This window comes from Candoia aspera, chromosome 2 (assembly GCF_035149785.1).
Source record: "Candoia aspera isolate rCanAsp1 chromosome 2, rCanAsp1.hap2, whole genome shotgun sequence".
In the NCBI taxonomy this organism is placed as follows: domain Eukaryota; kingdom Metazoa; phylum Chordata; class Lepidosauria; order Squamata; family Boidae; genus Candoia; species Candoia aspera.
In genome coordinates, this window is record NC_086154.1 from 155,617,331 (window position 1) to 155,633,410 (window position 16,080).

At 42.9% G+C, this 16,080-nt stretch overlaps 1 protein-coding gene across 10 annotated transcripts in view; it reads left to right on the plus strand.

Moving 5' to 3' along the window:
• The window catches only part of DOCK6 (dedicator of cytokinesis 6), a 100,468-nt gene that overhangs the window by 25,350 nt on the left and 59,038 nt on the right, over positions 1-16,080 (plus strand). For all 10 annotated transcript variants that reach the window (XR_010067270.1, XR_010067271.1, XR_010067272.1 and 7 more), the window contains exons 4-11: positions 2,010-2,078; positions 4,503-4,632; positions 6,559-6,771; positions 7,317-7,402; positions 8,574-8,640; positions 10,029-10,178; positions 13,318-13,398; positions 13,926-14,082. Coding sequence is in view for 7 of the 10 variants with exons in the window: in XM_063294435.1 (XP_063150505.1) it covers positions 2,010-2,078; positions 4,503-4,632; positions 6,559-6,771; positions 7,317-7,402; positions 8,574-8,640; positions 10,029-10,178; positions 13,318-13,398; positions 13,926-14,082 (953 nt within the window). In the remaining 3 variants the exon portion in view is untranslated. The remainder of the gene's footprint in view (positions 1-2,009; positions 2,079-4,502; positions 4,633-6,558; positions 6,772-7,316; positions 7,403-8,573; positions 8,641-10,028; positions 10,179-13,317; positions 13,399-13,925; positions 14,083-16,080) is intronic.

The following is a 16,080-nucleotide window of genomic DNA, read 5'->3' on the forward strand; positions in this document are numbered from 1 at the left end:
ATTTTTTCCAATCTGATGGCCATTCTTGTGTTTTCCAAATTTGCTGGCATATAGCATGCATTACCTTGACAGCATCATCTTGCAAGATTTTGAACAGTTCAGCTGGGATGCCGTCGTCTCCTGCTGCCTTGTTATTAGCAATGCTTCTTAAGGCCCATTCAACCTCACTCTTCAGGATGTCTGGCTCTAGCTCACTGACCACACCATCAAAGCTATCCCCAATATTGTTATCCTTCCTATACAGGTCTTCTGTATATTCTTGCCACCTTTTCTTGATCTCTTCTTCTTCTGTTAGGTCCTTGCCATCTTTGTTTTTGATCATACCCATTTTTGCCTGGAATTTACCTCTGATGTTTCTAATTTTCTGGAAGAGGTCTCTTGTCCTTCCTATTCTATTGTCTTCTTCCACTGGAATTTTGCATTTAATTGGGCATCTCTCCCCCTATCACTGTTGCCTTTTGCTTTCCTTCTTTCTTGGGCTACTTCTAGTGTCTCAGTAGACAGTCATTTTGCCTTCTTGGTTTTCTCTTTCTTTGGGATGTATTTTGTTGCCGCCTCCTGAACAATGTTGCGAACATCTGTCCAGAGTTCTTCTGGGACCCTATCTACTAAGTCCAGTCCCTTAAATCTATTCTTCATCTCCACTGCATATTCCTTAGGAATATTAGTGAGCTCATATCTAGCTGATCTGTGGGTCTTCCCTAATCTCTTTAGTCTGATCCTAAATTGTGCAATAAGAAGTTCGTGATCTGAACTACAGTCAGCTCCAGGTCTTGTTTTTACCAACTGTATAGATGTCTGCCACCTTTGGCTGCAAAGGATGTAGTCAATCTGATTTCGGTGTTGTCCATCTGGTGAAGTCCATGTATAAAGCCGTCTCTTAGGTTGTTGGAAGAGCGTGTTTGTTATGCAGAGGGAGTTGTCTTGGCAAAATTCTATCAGCCTATGTCCTGCTTCGTTTTGTTCTCCCAAGCCATGTTTACCTGTAATTCCAGGTGTCATTTGACTGCCCACCTTAGCATTCCAGTCTCCTGTGATGAAAATAACATCTCTTTTAGGTGTTTTGTCCAGTAGGTGCTGCAGATCCTCATAGAACTGCTCTACTTCAGCTTCTTCAGCGTCTGTGGTTGGGGCGTATATTCGGATCACTGTGATGTTAGATGGCTTGCCCTGAATTCGAATTGAGATCATTCTATTGTTTTTTGGATTGTATCCAAGCACTGCTTTAGCCACTTTACGATTAATTATGAAGGCTACTCCATTTCTCTGTGGTCCTCTTGTCCACAGTAGTAGATCTGGTGGTCATTTGATGTGAAGTGGCCCATTCCAGTCCATTTCAGTTCACTGACGCCCAAAACGTCTATCTCTAATTTTGACATCTCACCAATAACCACATCCAATTTGCCCTGGCTCATAGATCTTACATTCCAGGTTCCAATGGTGTGTTGATCGGATTCACCGTTCACCACCAGCGCCGTTGGCTGCTAGCTGTCCTTTCGGCTTTGAGCTAGCTGCGTCATCACGTCTGGGGCTAGTTGAACTCATCCTCTGTTCCTCCCCAGTAGCATTTTGACCATCTTCCGACCTGGGGGTCTCATCTTCCGATGGTATACCGACATATCTCTGGTTGTACTGATCCATTTAGTTTTCACGGCAAGAATACTGGGGCGGGTTGCCATTACCTTCCCCAGGGATCGCATTTAGTCTGACCTCTCTGTCATGACCTTCCCGTCTTGGGTGGCCCTTCACGGTTTAGCTCATGGCATCACTGAGGTGCTCAAGCTCCAGCACCACGACAAGGTAACGATCCTTTGCTGAAGAAAAGCAATAATACTAATAAATAATATTAAGTTGGCAAGAAGTATGTCCAGAAGAAGATACCATTTTTTTTATATGCATAGAGAAACTTGATCTTAAATTGGTCTTTGAAATAAGTTTGTGAAAGTTCAGAATTTTATTAAACAAGCTTGTTTTTCTGCAGAGTATCTTTACACATGTTTCTTCTTTAGGAAACAAGATGCCCGGGTAAGAGATGCTGTCCAAGTCTACACAGAGGATTGGGTCATCATCCAGAGGAAGTAAGTTTAGTAACATTTATTTACCATTTACCTCCATTTTTGCAGTCTTTTTAAGAAGGATAGTAAAAACTGATTTTCTTGTGCGTGGTGGTGATGATATGGGCTTTGAACACATGAGGCAGTTTACCCTTTTGAATGTGGGTTTTGCATATCTGAATTTGTATTAATTTTTTTTTAGGTGATTGACATTTGATACACAGAAGTCAAGATATCTAAAGCCATAATTATAGTTTTAACAATGATCCAGTAGTAATGATGAAGTTGTTTCAGTGAGATGTGTCACAATTGTCAGCCAGTCTTGATTCTTGTGAATCTTTGACATGGAGTTCACTCTATGAAGGAAGAGTACCCTTAGCTTCTATAGATATGCATTACATTTAATTTCCCTGCAGCCCATGATTTGCATTCCTAAATTGGTGAATCCAGTAGATCTTGTTGACCTCAAAATGTTTTGAATAAGAGAGTGGACCATTGTATTCACTGAATAGATTGTATGAGAAGTAATTATGGAATTCTGCCTTGGTCACCATCCACTGTTCTTCTTTTGGTATGTACTGAACAAACTGAAGTCCCCTGGATTTATAGGGCCACTCAACTCAAACAGTGTGAATCTGGGAAGCATACAACAGAAGCAAGTAATAACCATACAATGTTAAAAAAGAAGGTTGTAAAATATAAAATGGTGACCAAACAGAATAATTAGGCGACCAAAGGTATACGCCATTCAGCTAGACCCAAACACCTGGGAAAATATGTTTTTTCCAATTACTCCTTCACTACAGTTTTGCAGCAAGCAAGCAACTGAAACAGCTGTTGTGCCATATAGCAGGGTTAGGTTTACTGATGGGATTTATTTTGGATATTGTGGGTAATATAGCAACCAAAGAAAGTAAGAAGTTGTTACTTTCCATTTGACTATACTGGTAGATATGTCATGCCGTGAATGAATTAGAAATGTTTGAACATCTGTCTAGGCATTCTCTCTCTGGTCTGTTTCAAAGCTTGCTGTGAGCCTCACAGTTTCATGGTTTGGAACTGTTCCCAGTTAGTAATTTGCAGAGATCACTGGGATGGAAATGTGACCCCCTTCCCGATTAACAAATCTTTTGTAATCATATGCCTGCCGATCAACAAATCTGTTGTCTTTCACAGGGCCATGTGCAAACAAAGGTGGCAAGGTTTGGGGCCTGTATGTGGTTGTTTTAGTGCAGTGGCTCCCTGATAGTGCTTACTGGAAGAAATGCAGGAAACCGTGTTCAGCGTTTCCTAGCTCCCAAATGTAAATAATTGAGGATTGCTTATATTTTGAGAAATACTGAATAGGACGTTATATTGCGTGTTTACTTTTACTAGATGCTACTGAAGAGACATCTGGGGAAATGAGCCAAGCATTTTTGATATGTTTATAGTGTTCTTATGTGTTTATAGTTTATAGGCTTGAGAAGAAAAAACATGGTAGTGTTTGCCCAGATATAGCAGGCATATGATTACAGAAGATATGCTCCCAAATCCCTGTGTTAAATTCCCTACCTTTGGCTGGCAGAAAATATTTCAGGTGAATATTAAGTCTCTAAAATATCTGTTTACTAGTTTTCAGTGAAAAGCTCTCAGAGCAATTTCTGTAGGAATATAGGGCAACAATTAAAACAACCCTCTGAATTCTATAGTTGATCAGCATAGAATGTTGATCGTTGTTGGAACTGACAACCATGCCAACTACCCCCTCCCCCCTTTTTTTTTTTTTTGGTAATTTCTAAGATACTATTTTCCTCCATTCATACCCACGTTTACATGCTTGCATCACTACACAGCCTCTGCTTAAACAGCAGTTCCTGGCAGCTGACCCTTTTTTCCAGAGATGTACAGTATTATGGCACAGAAGGCGGACTTTGGCCCAGAGAGCCACATGGTGTCTTGAGTGTAAAGTCACAGAGGTGGCAATGAAGAAGGAGTGGTAGAAAGAGAAGGAAGTTTGTGTTGGTCCCGCCAATGTTCACTGTAAATATACTCCCCAAGAAAATGTGGTCATAGAAAGAAAAGATTCCCCTTCTCTGCACTATCACAGTAGAGGAAATTTAATCAGAGTCCTTTGGAGTAGGGTGGCTATAATAAATCTGAATAATAATAATAATAATAATAATAATAATAGTAATAGTAATAATAATAATAATAATATCCTTCTGAAAAATCTGAAAAAACTCCAGCTTAATCCTAAGAGTGATGTAATTCTGGTGTTGAAAACCATTTCATTTTGGAGAAAGCAGAACTTTCTTAATGGTGCGGTTCACTCAGAAGTATTCGTAGAAAGATGAATTACATCTAGAAGGCGTTTGATAGGATTGTCTTTAAATCGTTTCTGCATTCCTGCTGTCACATAGTTTCCCAAAAGGCAGTTACATCATTGCTTTTTCTGCCTTCATTTAGGTACCAGAAACTGAGTACCATGTATAATGCCATTACTGCTGAGAGGCAAAGGGAGAGACAGAAAGGATTATCTAGGCAAGTCTTTGAATTAGATGAAGTAGTTGAAGAGAGGAGCAGTCAAGGGGATACGGTAAGTCAAGTAAGACTGTAGAATCCAACTTATATTAAGCAACTTGTTTGGCCACCTGCAGTTTTCTTTACCTAATTTGGGGTGGGAGGAGGGTGTCCATCTGCTGTAAGAACAGATGAGATTCAAGCTAGAATCTTTAGAGAGTGAGTATCTTGATTCGCAGAAAGGTTCCTCTGTGCACTCTTTGGTTTATGTCCTTGACAGGAAAGTTGTGAGCCAGGATTTATCAAAGGTTGTGATCTGATTGACTTTTCTGAACTTACAGATTTGAGATTCAGGTTCCTGTAAATCTGGCTATTGCACCTGTAAGCCTATCTCACGCAAGGGGTGAGCTGTAGATGGGACTAAAGTACATGCAGCATAACAGGTTTTCAGATCTGATTTCTTTTTATGCCAAAAACATAGACAGAAATCTCATAAACCCCAAATCTTTCTAGTAACTGAACTGTGAGGCCATATTCAGAAGTGTACAATCTGTATATTGTTATTTCTCCAAATGTCATTGCCAGCTTTCTTAAATTTCCGGGAGTTCAAAAAGCAAGTTGGGAATTTAACCCACACTTGTTGAAAGCAGACGCCCAAATCCCCAAATCTATTTCTCCACAGTTCCTTTGGGGAAAGTCAAATCCCCAACACACCACACCTCCTTTCAGTATCAAAGAGGCAGAAATTTTCTAGAAGTAAAACAAGGGTGTGAAAGCAGAAGATGTATGGAGTGTGACCAAAACTACGTGTACATTTGAATTGGACTCATTGGACTTTGAGTCTTTTCCATATTTGTTGGTCCTTTGAGTTGAAAACAATCTCAATGCTAGTCTGGTTTATGGAAGTCTTAATAAATATAGTTCTCATAATGTAGGTTTAATATATTTAATGTAAATTCAAATTCAAAATATAGTATTTTAATGTAAACATTGGCAGGCAGGATGTAGCATAGAAGGAGTTCAGCAACCTGAGGCAACGGTTGAAAGAGAAGTAGAGGGACTGTAAATAAGTGACCCCCAGTGCCTTTGTCCAACTGCTTCTCAACTAATTGTCATTATCACCTAGACATCTTTAAGATACATAATGTGTCTTGAAACAATACTAGATGCAGTTGCTCTTGAAGGGATGAGACATTACCATACATTATAAAAATTGGTAAGAGTAGGTGGATAGTTAATTCACCTTGTGCTCTCCTGTAGTCTCTCCATCACAATTTTTCTCTGTACTAGACTGAGGGAAAAAGTGTTCAACTGTGTGGAATTTGCAAGCAGAATAGGTAAGCAGTAGCATGGTTAAGGACCCCTGCCTTTTCTTCCTGCAAATCCACCTGTTTATTTTGATAGTTCCCCCTCTTTTTGCCTCCTGGGAAATGGAAACACTGTCTGCCTTCTCTTAATTCAGAGTTTAAAATTTAAGATACAAAAAGATCCAGGTAATATGTTGACTAAATTTTTCTCTTGTTTACTTTTGGCATGGAATGTTACATTAGAAGAAGCTTTTTAAAAAGCCATCTTTTTTTTTTAGCTCACAAGGGCAGTATTTCATACCTGCAAAAGCTAAGATGCAAAATTAGGGGAAAAATATTTGATTGCGTCAAAGGCAGAGATAAAGAATAGAGCCTTGTCTTCAACCATTCTCAGTACTGCAGTATAGCACCAGTGACCTCTTGCCTCACTCCATATATGCTGGGTAGCTGCTCTAACATTGGCAGAGAAGGCTAAGTCAGCTGGAAGCAGTGCTAGCTTGGCTAGGATATCTGCTTGCAGTAAGGAAGCACTTGGCACATAACCTGAGCAGCAAACTCTCTGGATTGGTGCTCGTTTGCAAAATGCTTCTTTAAATTTATTGTCAGCAGCAACAGCACCACCACCCTTGGTTCTCTATAAGGCTGTATTAGACATACTCCTTGCCTTAATAGCAAATGCTCCACCTGCCTTCCAGGATGACACAAAGCGCTGCTCTGGTTCCTTGGATGATACACCCCGAGGCAGCTGGACATCCAGTATCTTTGACCTGAAGAATTCTGCAGCTGACTTTTTATTGCGTTCACTCCTGGTGCGCACTGCCATTGAAGAGACTGACCGCACCAATGAGGAGCTGCGCAAGAAGAACCGGCACCCAGAGATCCTGGCCCTTTACTCTGCCCCTGATGAAGTGAGTACAGGTGCTGAATTTCCCTTGGCCTTTTATGGAACCTGGTAGGATCCAGCAGATGGGAGCCACCTGGGCCTAGAAATGCACTCATTTGCACAGAAGGAGCAGGCAGCAGGTTGTGTAAATGATGTTTCCTTGCTGTGGTCTTTGCTGAGCTTTGAGGAAGATTTAAGGGATTCTATTTCCATTGATTCTGAAAACAAAGGGAAGCAGAATTTTCACTAAGTCTTGGTAGGCAGCACTGGTGGTGGTAACTGGCTTTGCGTGACCTTACTTTTTCCTCTGTGTGAAACCTTGGATTGGCCAATCTTTTTCTGCACCCCAAGGGCATGCTTGCCTATTTTTAGTTGTTCGTTTAATTTGTTTGTTCTTATAACCCCTTGAACTATGTCAGGATGGGAGTTGTTTGAATGTAGTACAGATAAACGCAAAGGCTAATACAGAATAACAAAGCCATACTCTGTTAGCGTCCACAGCCTCCCGTCTCTCTCCTCAGTCTCAGGCTCACAATTGGGTCAATGGCATGTTTTACTTTGACTTCCCAGGAGGAGGCAGTAGAACGATGCAGCATCCCAGAAGTTCCAAAAGAGCAGTTTGGTCAGAGGATCTTAGTGAAGTGCTTGTCTCTGAAGTAAGTCACCATTCCTTGGCGACATAGAGCTGCCAAATGTCAGGTAGAAAAAAAACTGGTGGAATGCGGAATAAAATGGGGGTTTTGCTGTTGTTTTTGCTTAATGGTTGGTAGTGTGCAAAAGAGGGGGCCAAAAGATGCGTGCAAGGTACAGCTTCACATGTACTGGTTTTGCATGTGTGCATTTGCTGCCACAGCGTGAAGCGGCTGCGTTAGTACTCAGTTGTATTCACACAGCGGGCTTCTGTGATAAATTACAGACAGGTAATTCCCCATCTGGGAAGGTTACTTGAGGCACCTTTGGTTTTGGATTCATATTCCCAGGCAGTGGAAGCTGCACACTCCTGGTAGCCCAGCCTGCCAAACTGGTTCCCAGAAATGCAGTTTGTACTGCCCACATACTTAGGGCATACACAGAAGGAGACGGCCTAGCATGACCAGTCAGAAGACGTTTTCCTCTCTAATGGATTTTGATTGGTAGGAAAAAATACGGGAACATGCAAGATGATATCTCCCTCCACCACTAAATTTTTCAACTTTGAACAGTCATTAACTTCTGAATGTTGTGTGGGATTCTCACAACTTGATTCTCTACAGATTTCCATCATAGGAGGACTGCAAAATCTCTCTTTCCAATAGAAATCCAATTTTGCTTTAAACAATCTATATTTCTTTAACTGTGAATTGCTTTGAAATCGGTGTTCAAGTATTTGATAAGGGACTGGTAGAAGAATGCGTTATGAAAAATATTGCCAATTTTGATCTATACTCTGAGGACCTCAGCTGTGTCATTACAGAGAGGTGAGATGGGAAAGGGACTACCTTTCTTTGAAGCATCAAAGTCCACCATAGTGATGAACCAAAATAGTGTGAAAATCCATTGTAGGCAAATTTATCTTGGGATTTCATTGGGCTATCACTACTTAAGATCAGAAAAGTTCGTTTGTCCAATGGCAGTTGAGGATATTGTTTCATTTGGTTGAGTTATTAGAAGCAGGTCATCTTCTGTTTATATTATGAATGGTGGATGGAGGGGTGGCTATGGTGATGGTGATTCTTGATTCCCTTTGATGTAGAGCTCCAGAGTCCTGACTATTTTATGTGCTAGGACAGGACCAGGCATTTAACTGTTTGTAATGTATTTCCTTTCATACTCCTTTCCATGGACTAGGTTTGAGATAGAAGTTGAGCCCATCTTTGGATCACTGGCGCTCTATGATGTGAAAGAGAAGAAGAAGGTACTTTGTTTCTGATTTATCTCTTGTGTCATGACAAGAAGTAGTTGGCAGTGCCAATCTGTGTTCAACTAGAACCAACTTCAGATTGAAAGGTACAGCCAGTTAAGCACAGCAGAATGACCTTGACAGTCAGTGGCAGATTTTACCTTCTGTTCCTTCTGCTACACTAGTTTGATACAGGTGGGGAGCATAAACTGGATTGCTCTGAAGAATTAGATGCAGGACGAGTGTCTAACTAGCAGGTTTTCAAGACCACATGATGCAGGTTCATTTCTTCCCCTGAAGCTGTAGCTTTCCTTCCTTCCTGCCTGCCTGCCTGCCTGCCTGCCTGCCTTTATTATTTTTATAAATAACTCAAGGCGGGGAACATACCCAATACTCCTTTCTCCTCCTATTTTCCCCACAACAACAACTCTGTGAGGTGAGTTGGGCTGAGAGAGAGTGACTGGCCCAAGATCACCCAGCCGGCTTTCAGGCCTAAGGCAGGACTAGAACTCTCCTACTATGCCTGATTGGCTCTTGGGCTGAGAGAGAGTGACTGGCCCAAGGTCACCCAGCCGGCTTTCATGCCTAAGGTGGGACTAGAACTCAGAGATTTTGTCTCTTTCTTTAGGTTCAAGCAGCAAATTCCCAGTGATCCCTTTTTCAATTACAAATTCCAAAGAACGTAGGGTGGATATTCTGGGCTTAGGATTATGCATAGGAAATAGCAACCAAGAACCTTCCTCCCTCACAGATTGTACTTTGTTTGGTCCCTCTCAAATCCACAGTAACTTCAGACACAATAAGAAGCCCAGTGGGCTGCACATCCTGCTAACTTTGTCCTCCATGTTTCTCTCTCTAACTGCTTCCCAGCCCCTAGTGGGCCACCCATTAAACTTGACTTAATTTTTATTCTGCATGATGTGTTGTTTCTAGTTTTAATGGTTTTTTTGAAATCACTAAATCTTGGGTAGGTAACCCCTGACCGGTTGGTCACACACAGTCTCCAAAACCCCATTTGAGGTCTCCATAATCCCCCAGAAGGTGACATCACCAATATCAGTGGTGCTAAAATTTTCACTCCTGGTTTTCCCATGTCAAGGAGAATTAAGGGGCAAAATGTGTGTTGAATCCTGTTGAGTCTCCGTAACATCCTTTAACATTCTCCCCATCAGTCATTTTTCATGGTTTGAGAGGGGCTGAGGGACAAAATGGGCGTCCTAAGTCTCTGTAATGCCTAAAATAAGAAAAACGAGTCCAATATTACATGAATAGCCCTTGTTCATCAGAGCTGCAGTTTTGTCTGGCTATTGAGATGTTGCCTTTTGCATTGTTTTTATTGCTGAGAGGGTCGTGAGGAGGTTTGGTAGCATTTTTTGATTGCTGTCCTTCCCTCTATTTTCTAGATCTCGGAAAACTTTTATTTTGATCTCAATTCGGAGCATATGAAAGGCCTTCTGCGAGCTCACAGTGCTCACCCTGCCATCTCTACACTAGCTCGTGCAGCTATCTTCTCTCTCACACATCCTTCCCCAGATATATTCTTGGTGATCAAGGTGAGATGTTTGTTGCTCTATTAATATCCATCACTTGCAGCCATCCTAACAAATGCTGGGGACCACATATGACTATATACTCTGTTATTTTACACAAATGCAAAAAAGGATAAATGTTCATACACTTATGAAGAAAGCACCTATTTTGGATTCTCTGAAACTGTAGCGCAGCAGTTCCCAAACTTTTTGGCACCAGGGACCGGTTTTGTGGAAGACAGTTTTTCCATGGACTGCGGGGGGCAGGCCTGCAACTAGGGTCTGTGTCACCCTGGGCAAACATGGATTCTGTGCCCATTTTGGCGCCCCCCCCAGCGCTCATTTTGGCGCCCCACCAGCACATTTTGGCGCCCCACCAGCGCGGCGCACAGGGCACACACCCTGCTTCCCCCCCCCCCCAGTTGCGGCCCTGCTTGGCACCATCCAAAGGCAGGACCAACCGCTCCAGCCTTCTTTTCTGGACCCAGGCAGGGAGGTTCGCCATGATGAGGAAGAAGTGAAGCAGGAGGCGGCCAGGGGAGCGGGTCTCCACTCGGGATCCCACAGGGGCCAGGCAGAGAAGGTGGGCTGCTGCTGCTGCTGCGGACAGACCGAGAGCCAAGTCCAGGCTCGGAAGTGAAGAGCGGGTGCCAAGCAGCGGCTGGACTCCCCTCTGCGCCAAGCATGGCGGCTTCTCCAAGCAGGTGCCCTGTGCAAGTTGTCCTCTGCCCTGCCAAGTTCCCCCAGGTGGAGCGATCCCCCCGCGCTCGTGATCCTGCAAGCCCGCCCCTGCCAGCTTTTAAGGCACCCTCCCGGAGCCTGCGCAACCCCGTGCTGACGTCACCCGCCGGCCACCCACCGAGGCTGTGGCAGATCTGCCCACCGGCGCGCCCTGGGTGAGGCTTCGCAATGTGTGCCTGCGCTCAGGCAGCGCTGCCGGGTGAAAAGGGGAAGGGGACATCCCGCCGCCCCCGCCCCTCCAAGCAGTGGCCTGGCTTTGCTGCGCTGCTCGGCGGGGAAAACTTTATGGCATGCTCAGATTCATCCCGGCAGTGAGCAGAAGGGAGAGAAGGCGAGGAGGCTGCCCTCCCCTGTGTGAGTCCTGATCTGGGAAGGAAAAGGGGGGGAGAGACTTGCCCACCGCTCACCTCCTGCTGTGCGGCCGGTTCCAAACAGAGGCCACGACTGGTACCAGTCCACGGCCCGGGGGTTGGGGACCCTGCTGTAACGGATCTCAGTAAAGTTTGGTACTCAGGAGGACGGGGCTTCAGTTTCCTCCGGTTTTTGTTTGGGGACACTCAAAATGAGTTGACTCTTCTTCTCTGCTCAGAAAATAGGACATCATGTGGCTTAGCTATCTGTACTATGCCCTTTCCTAGGAAAGCCTTCCCTGTTCTTCCCTGTCTCTCCTGAGAGCAGACACAACAACAAACAAAAGCCCTCTTCTCTTGTTAAATAGAAAGTAGAAGATGCGCCCAACTCCTCTGATATGTCATGCCCTCTGCCTCTCAGATTTAAGGAAGAGAGATGCATTTTCTTAAATCAGTCTGATCTTGATCTTCCACAATGTTCAGAAGCATCTGGCATTGAAATGCTTCTTCATGTTGTATGTTTTCCAAAAACAAGGGATACATCCTGTTTAATCCCAGGGAAAGGCAAGTTAAATATGATATTTTGGAGATTGCTATTTATATTTACTTTTGATACTCACTTCAGTGAAATGTCTTATACCTTTCTTCTTCTTCAGCTGGTAGAATAGGAATTGGATAGAACTGTCACAGTGGGAACACTTATCTCTAGACTGCTTTAAAAAAAAAAAGAATGGTTCCCCTTTTTTCCTCAAGATAAATTATTCCTTGGGTTTTTCATTTGTCCACTCAATACTTTAAGCTTCCAGTTTTTAGAGTGATTAAACTGAGTTATTCCATGAAATACTCAACTAAATACTAAGAAAGCATGGGGTGTTCTGAAGCTGAAGTCTAGTTAAGGATCCCCTCAAGATTTCCTGGCAGTGAAAAAATGATTTGATGAATTAAATACATGCTAAGTGAAGAAAGTATCCCGTGTTCTAGTTGAACATATTTTGTTCCAACTGACTCAACACCCTACATATCACATCAGGCTGTTTAGATCTTGGCCAGAGTGACTGTATAGTTCTTTCCTACAGCTTAGAGGCTTTATAGCTATAGTATCACTCAGACTGACATAGTCTCTGCTCCCTTCCAAGGGATAATCGCTTTGGTTCTCTTTATCAAGCTTCAGAATGGGAAAAGGTGTTCAGTGCATAATATTAATATTAAATAATTAATACTTTATATTATTTACTCCATGGTAACTACATTCCGTAGAAATTGTGTCTCATTGGTGCTCCTGTTAATGCACCACTGATGGACTGATTTCTTCTTTGTAATAGCTATACGCTCATAGGTTCTTTAACTAGCATTGATTTATCTAACATTAAACAAAGGCTGGAACATTGGTGATGGCTATGGAGAGTCTTTCTGGTCTGGTGTGATGATGACCACATCTTTATTAACAGTCAGTGGCAGGCTTTAATTCATGGGCTCAGCTATTCATTCATTCATTCATTCATTCATTCATTCATTCACAAAAGGATCCCACAATTGAATGTCAAGTCACAACTCTCACTTTTTCACATTCTTTTCTTAAACTCTATTCGTTTTTCTGCCTCAAGCTTGATCAGGATAAGAGATTGGGATGGAGTTTCCTTGGAAAAGGTATAGCCCAGAAAGCTATTGCATGTTGTATCTTGTCTTCTGAATAAGTTAACCCACTTTAGATACCATCACAGACAATATCAGAAGTTTCACAATACAGTAAGCTCCTGTATTATTTTCTCATTCTTTTGAATTACTAGTAAAAACTGAACTATTGTTAATAAAAATAATAGATTTTCATTCCAGTTTTATTCCCTTAGTATTGAGAAAAGCCATCTCTAAATGTAGGACTAGTCATCGCAGGTTGCAAGTTCTAGTTTTTGAAGTCCTTATTGTTGACTTTCTTGCCTTGTAAAGAATAACACATGAGATGGTGCTCAAAACATCTTGGTTTAATTCTTAAGAACTTCAGGATATCTGTTAGATTCAGGATATCTGTTAGATTGTGTTACATCCTATAACTTAGGTTTCCACTTCCATTATAGCTGGAGAAGGTGCTACAGCAAGGGGACATCAGTGAATGCTGTGAACCTTATATGGTCATGAAGGAAACAGATGCTCTGAAGGTAGATGAAATCCAGCATGAAGAAACTGCTAGCTATGTGTGGAATTCCAACAGAAGAGAATATCTGTAGCTCAGGCTTGAACTGTGGAGTTCTTGGTGCCCTCTGAGTTTGGTTGTTTGCTTGCAGACATTTCATTCTCTGACTCAGTAACATCATCAGTGCAAGTGGGTGTGGGGTTTGCTGCCTGGTTATATGCAGTAGCTTGCCCTGCCAGTTTTTTTTTGTGGGGGGAGGAATGTTTGGAAACAGGGATGGTTGGTATATATAGAACACATCTGTTATTTAGCTTAATTCCATCTGAATCACTCCCCTGACTCCAGTCATTCTCACTGGAATAACAGTGGCCTGTCACTCAGAATTATTATTTAGGCAGCTATTCCCAACATGGTGCCTTCAGCTCACACAATCCCCAGCTATACTGCCTTTTGAAGCCCAGCACATCTACAGAGCATAAGTTTGCTAAAATCTGTGGTAAGAATCAAACAGAACTGAAACACAGTGATGACATTTTCCCCTTGTGATTTCAGAACAAGGAGAAGCTGGAGAAGCTGCGAGTGGCAGGGGAGCAATTTTGCACCCGGTTGGGGCGCTACCGCATGCCATTTGCCTGGACTGCCATCCACCTCATGAATATAATCAGCACTACTGGAATGCTTGAGAGGGATGCTTCAGACTCTGAAAATGGTAAGTCATTTAAGGCTGAGCTCAGTGCAAAAGGATCACCCGTGTTGTGTCCCGTGATGAGTTTGGGGCTACTTGTTTTGATATTTAGCTCTTATGCCCCAAGATGGGATAGGAACTAAGTATTTCTGCATCAAACTCAAATGCTCTCTGGGAGAGTGGGAAGTGTGCGATAGGTGGAGTAAGTGAAGCGTAGAATGCATCATGTGGGGAGACTGGGAAAGCTGCCCTCGAAGAGCATTCGGAAGCGGCAGCTGGTACAAAATGTGGTGGCATGAACAGTTATGTGTGCTCCTCGATCAGCGCATGTTGCACCTCTGTTCTGCAAGCTGCACTGATTGCCAGTATGCTTCCAGGTGCATTTCAAAGTGCTGGTAATGACCTACAAAGCCCTATATCACACGGGACTGAGTTGTTTGAGGGACCTCCCCAAATGCATCAACCCTCTCCCCAAATGCATCAACCCTCTCCCCAAATATATCAACCCGTCCCATCAGGACTGGCAGCAGAGGCATGTTATGGGTCTCATCTATGAAGGAGTGCCATCTGGCAGGACCCAGGAAGACAGCCTTTTCTGCTGTGGCACCTGCCCTTGGAACATCATCCCCCAGGAACTTAGGTTGGCCCCAACCCTGCTGGTCTTCAGGAGGGCCCTGAAGACATGGCTCTGCCATCATGCTTGGGGGTCTCGCAATGATGGGGAGCTTTTGTGCTGACTTTGTTGAGCTTGACTCAAGGATGGACTTTGGCCACTGGCCATGGTTATTTTTGTTTTCTGAGTGGTTTCTGAGGTTTTACATGTTTCTATATTGGCTTTTAACTTCTTTATTGGGTTGTTGTTTTTAACTGTTGTAAGCCTCCCAGAGTCACTTAGGTGAGATGGGCGGCCATACAAAATAAATCAAGTCAAATCAAGCGGGGGTGGGGGGTAAGGCTGTTGACAAATTATCTCATAAATGGCAGTTCAGTTCAGATGGGAAGACATCTGGGGGAAAAGCATTTTAACAAGACTCCACCTTAATTAACTCACTATAAATTTATTTTTTAAAAAAATTATTACTGGATTTTTAAGGCTGGCCAGCTCAACAGCATAACTCTAAATGGGGCTTGAAAATTTCTCTCACAGTTTCCAAGAGTGTCTATTTATCCCAGACTAGCATTAAAGGTAACTGACTGAAATCCATGCTGTTTTTGCTTCCTTGGTCTTGCCAGCTATGGTCCATGGGCTTGACACATCACAAAGTACATTATTCTTCCAGAATCAGAACTGAGATGCCTTGTGACTGGCATCATGAAGACAATGACGTGACAGTCCCCCTGGCTGAATCATACTTTTTGATAGTTTACTAGCATGAGAGAATTGCATGCAGGTGTGCCACATAGGGATCACAGTAGAGAAATACAGAATGGTGCATTTTGTTTATGGCCTATTCAAAGGAAATCTGCAATTTTTTTAAAGAAAGGAATACTCTTTTAGTAGATTCACAGGTAGAGATGAGGAATGTAAGTCCACCCTTGTGAAGATATTTCGAGGCCCCCTGTTCAGCAGACCTTCCATGCCATTTGCTAACTACATCGTGTCTTGTCCCTGCTATAGCATGAATTTAGCTTTTTGTATTTCGCTGACTTCCTATAAGAGCTTTGGATGTTTCCACCTGCCAAAAAGCATTAGAATATACCTCTGCAGTAGACTGTGGTAGTTCAGGGCCCATTTTTAGAATGCTGAGATTTCCTTCCAGAGCAGGACTTGTTAATGGCTACTGCTGTTTCTTGGGGGCTCTTTTGACTTGCTTGTTTTTAAAAAGCCAGAGAATAATGCTTGAAAATGGCCAGTTGGTGCTCCACTCCCTCAGACAGATTATACGGAAACTGCAGCTCCGTCTCCGTTGTGTTTGCCTTTGAAATAAGATTACTCTCTTTTTCTGGGCTGGAGATATGGAATTCAGAGATCGTGGTAGCAACTCACCCAACAGCATGCACGAGTCTAGTTCTCTTCCCACC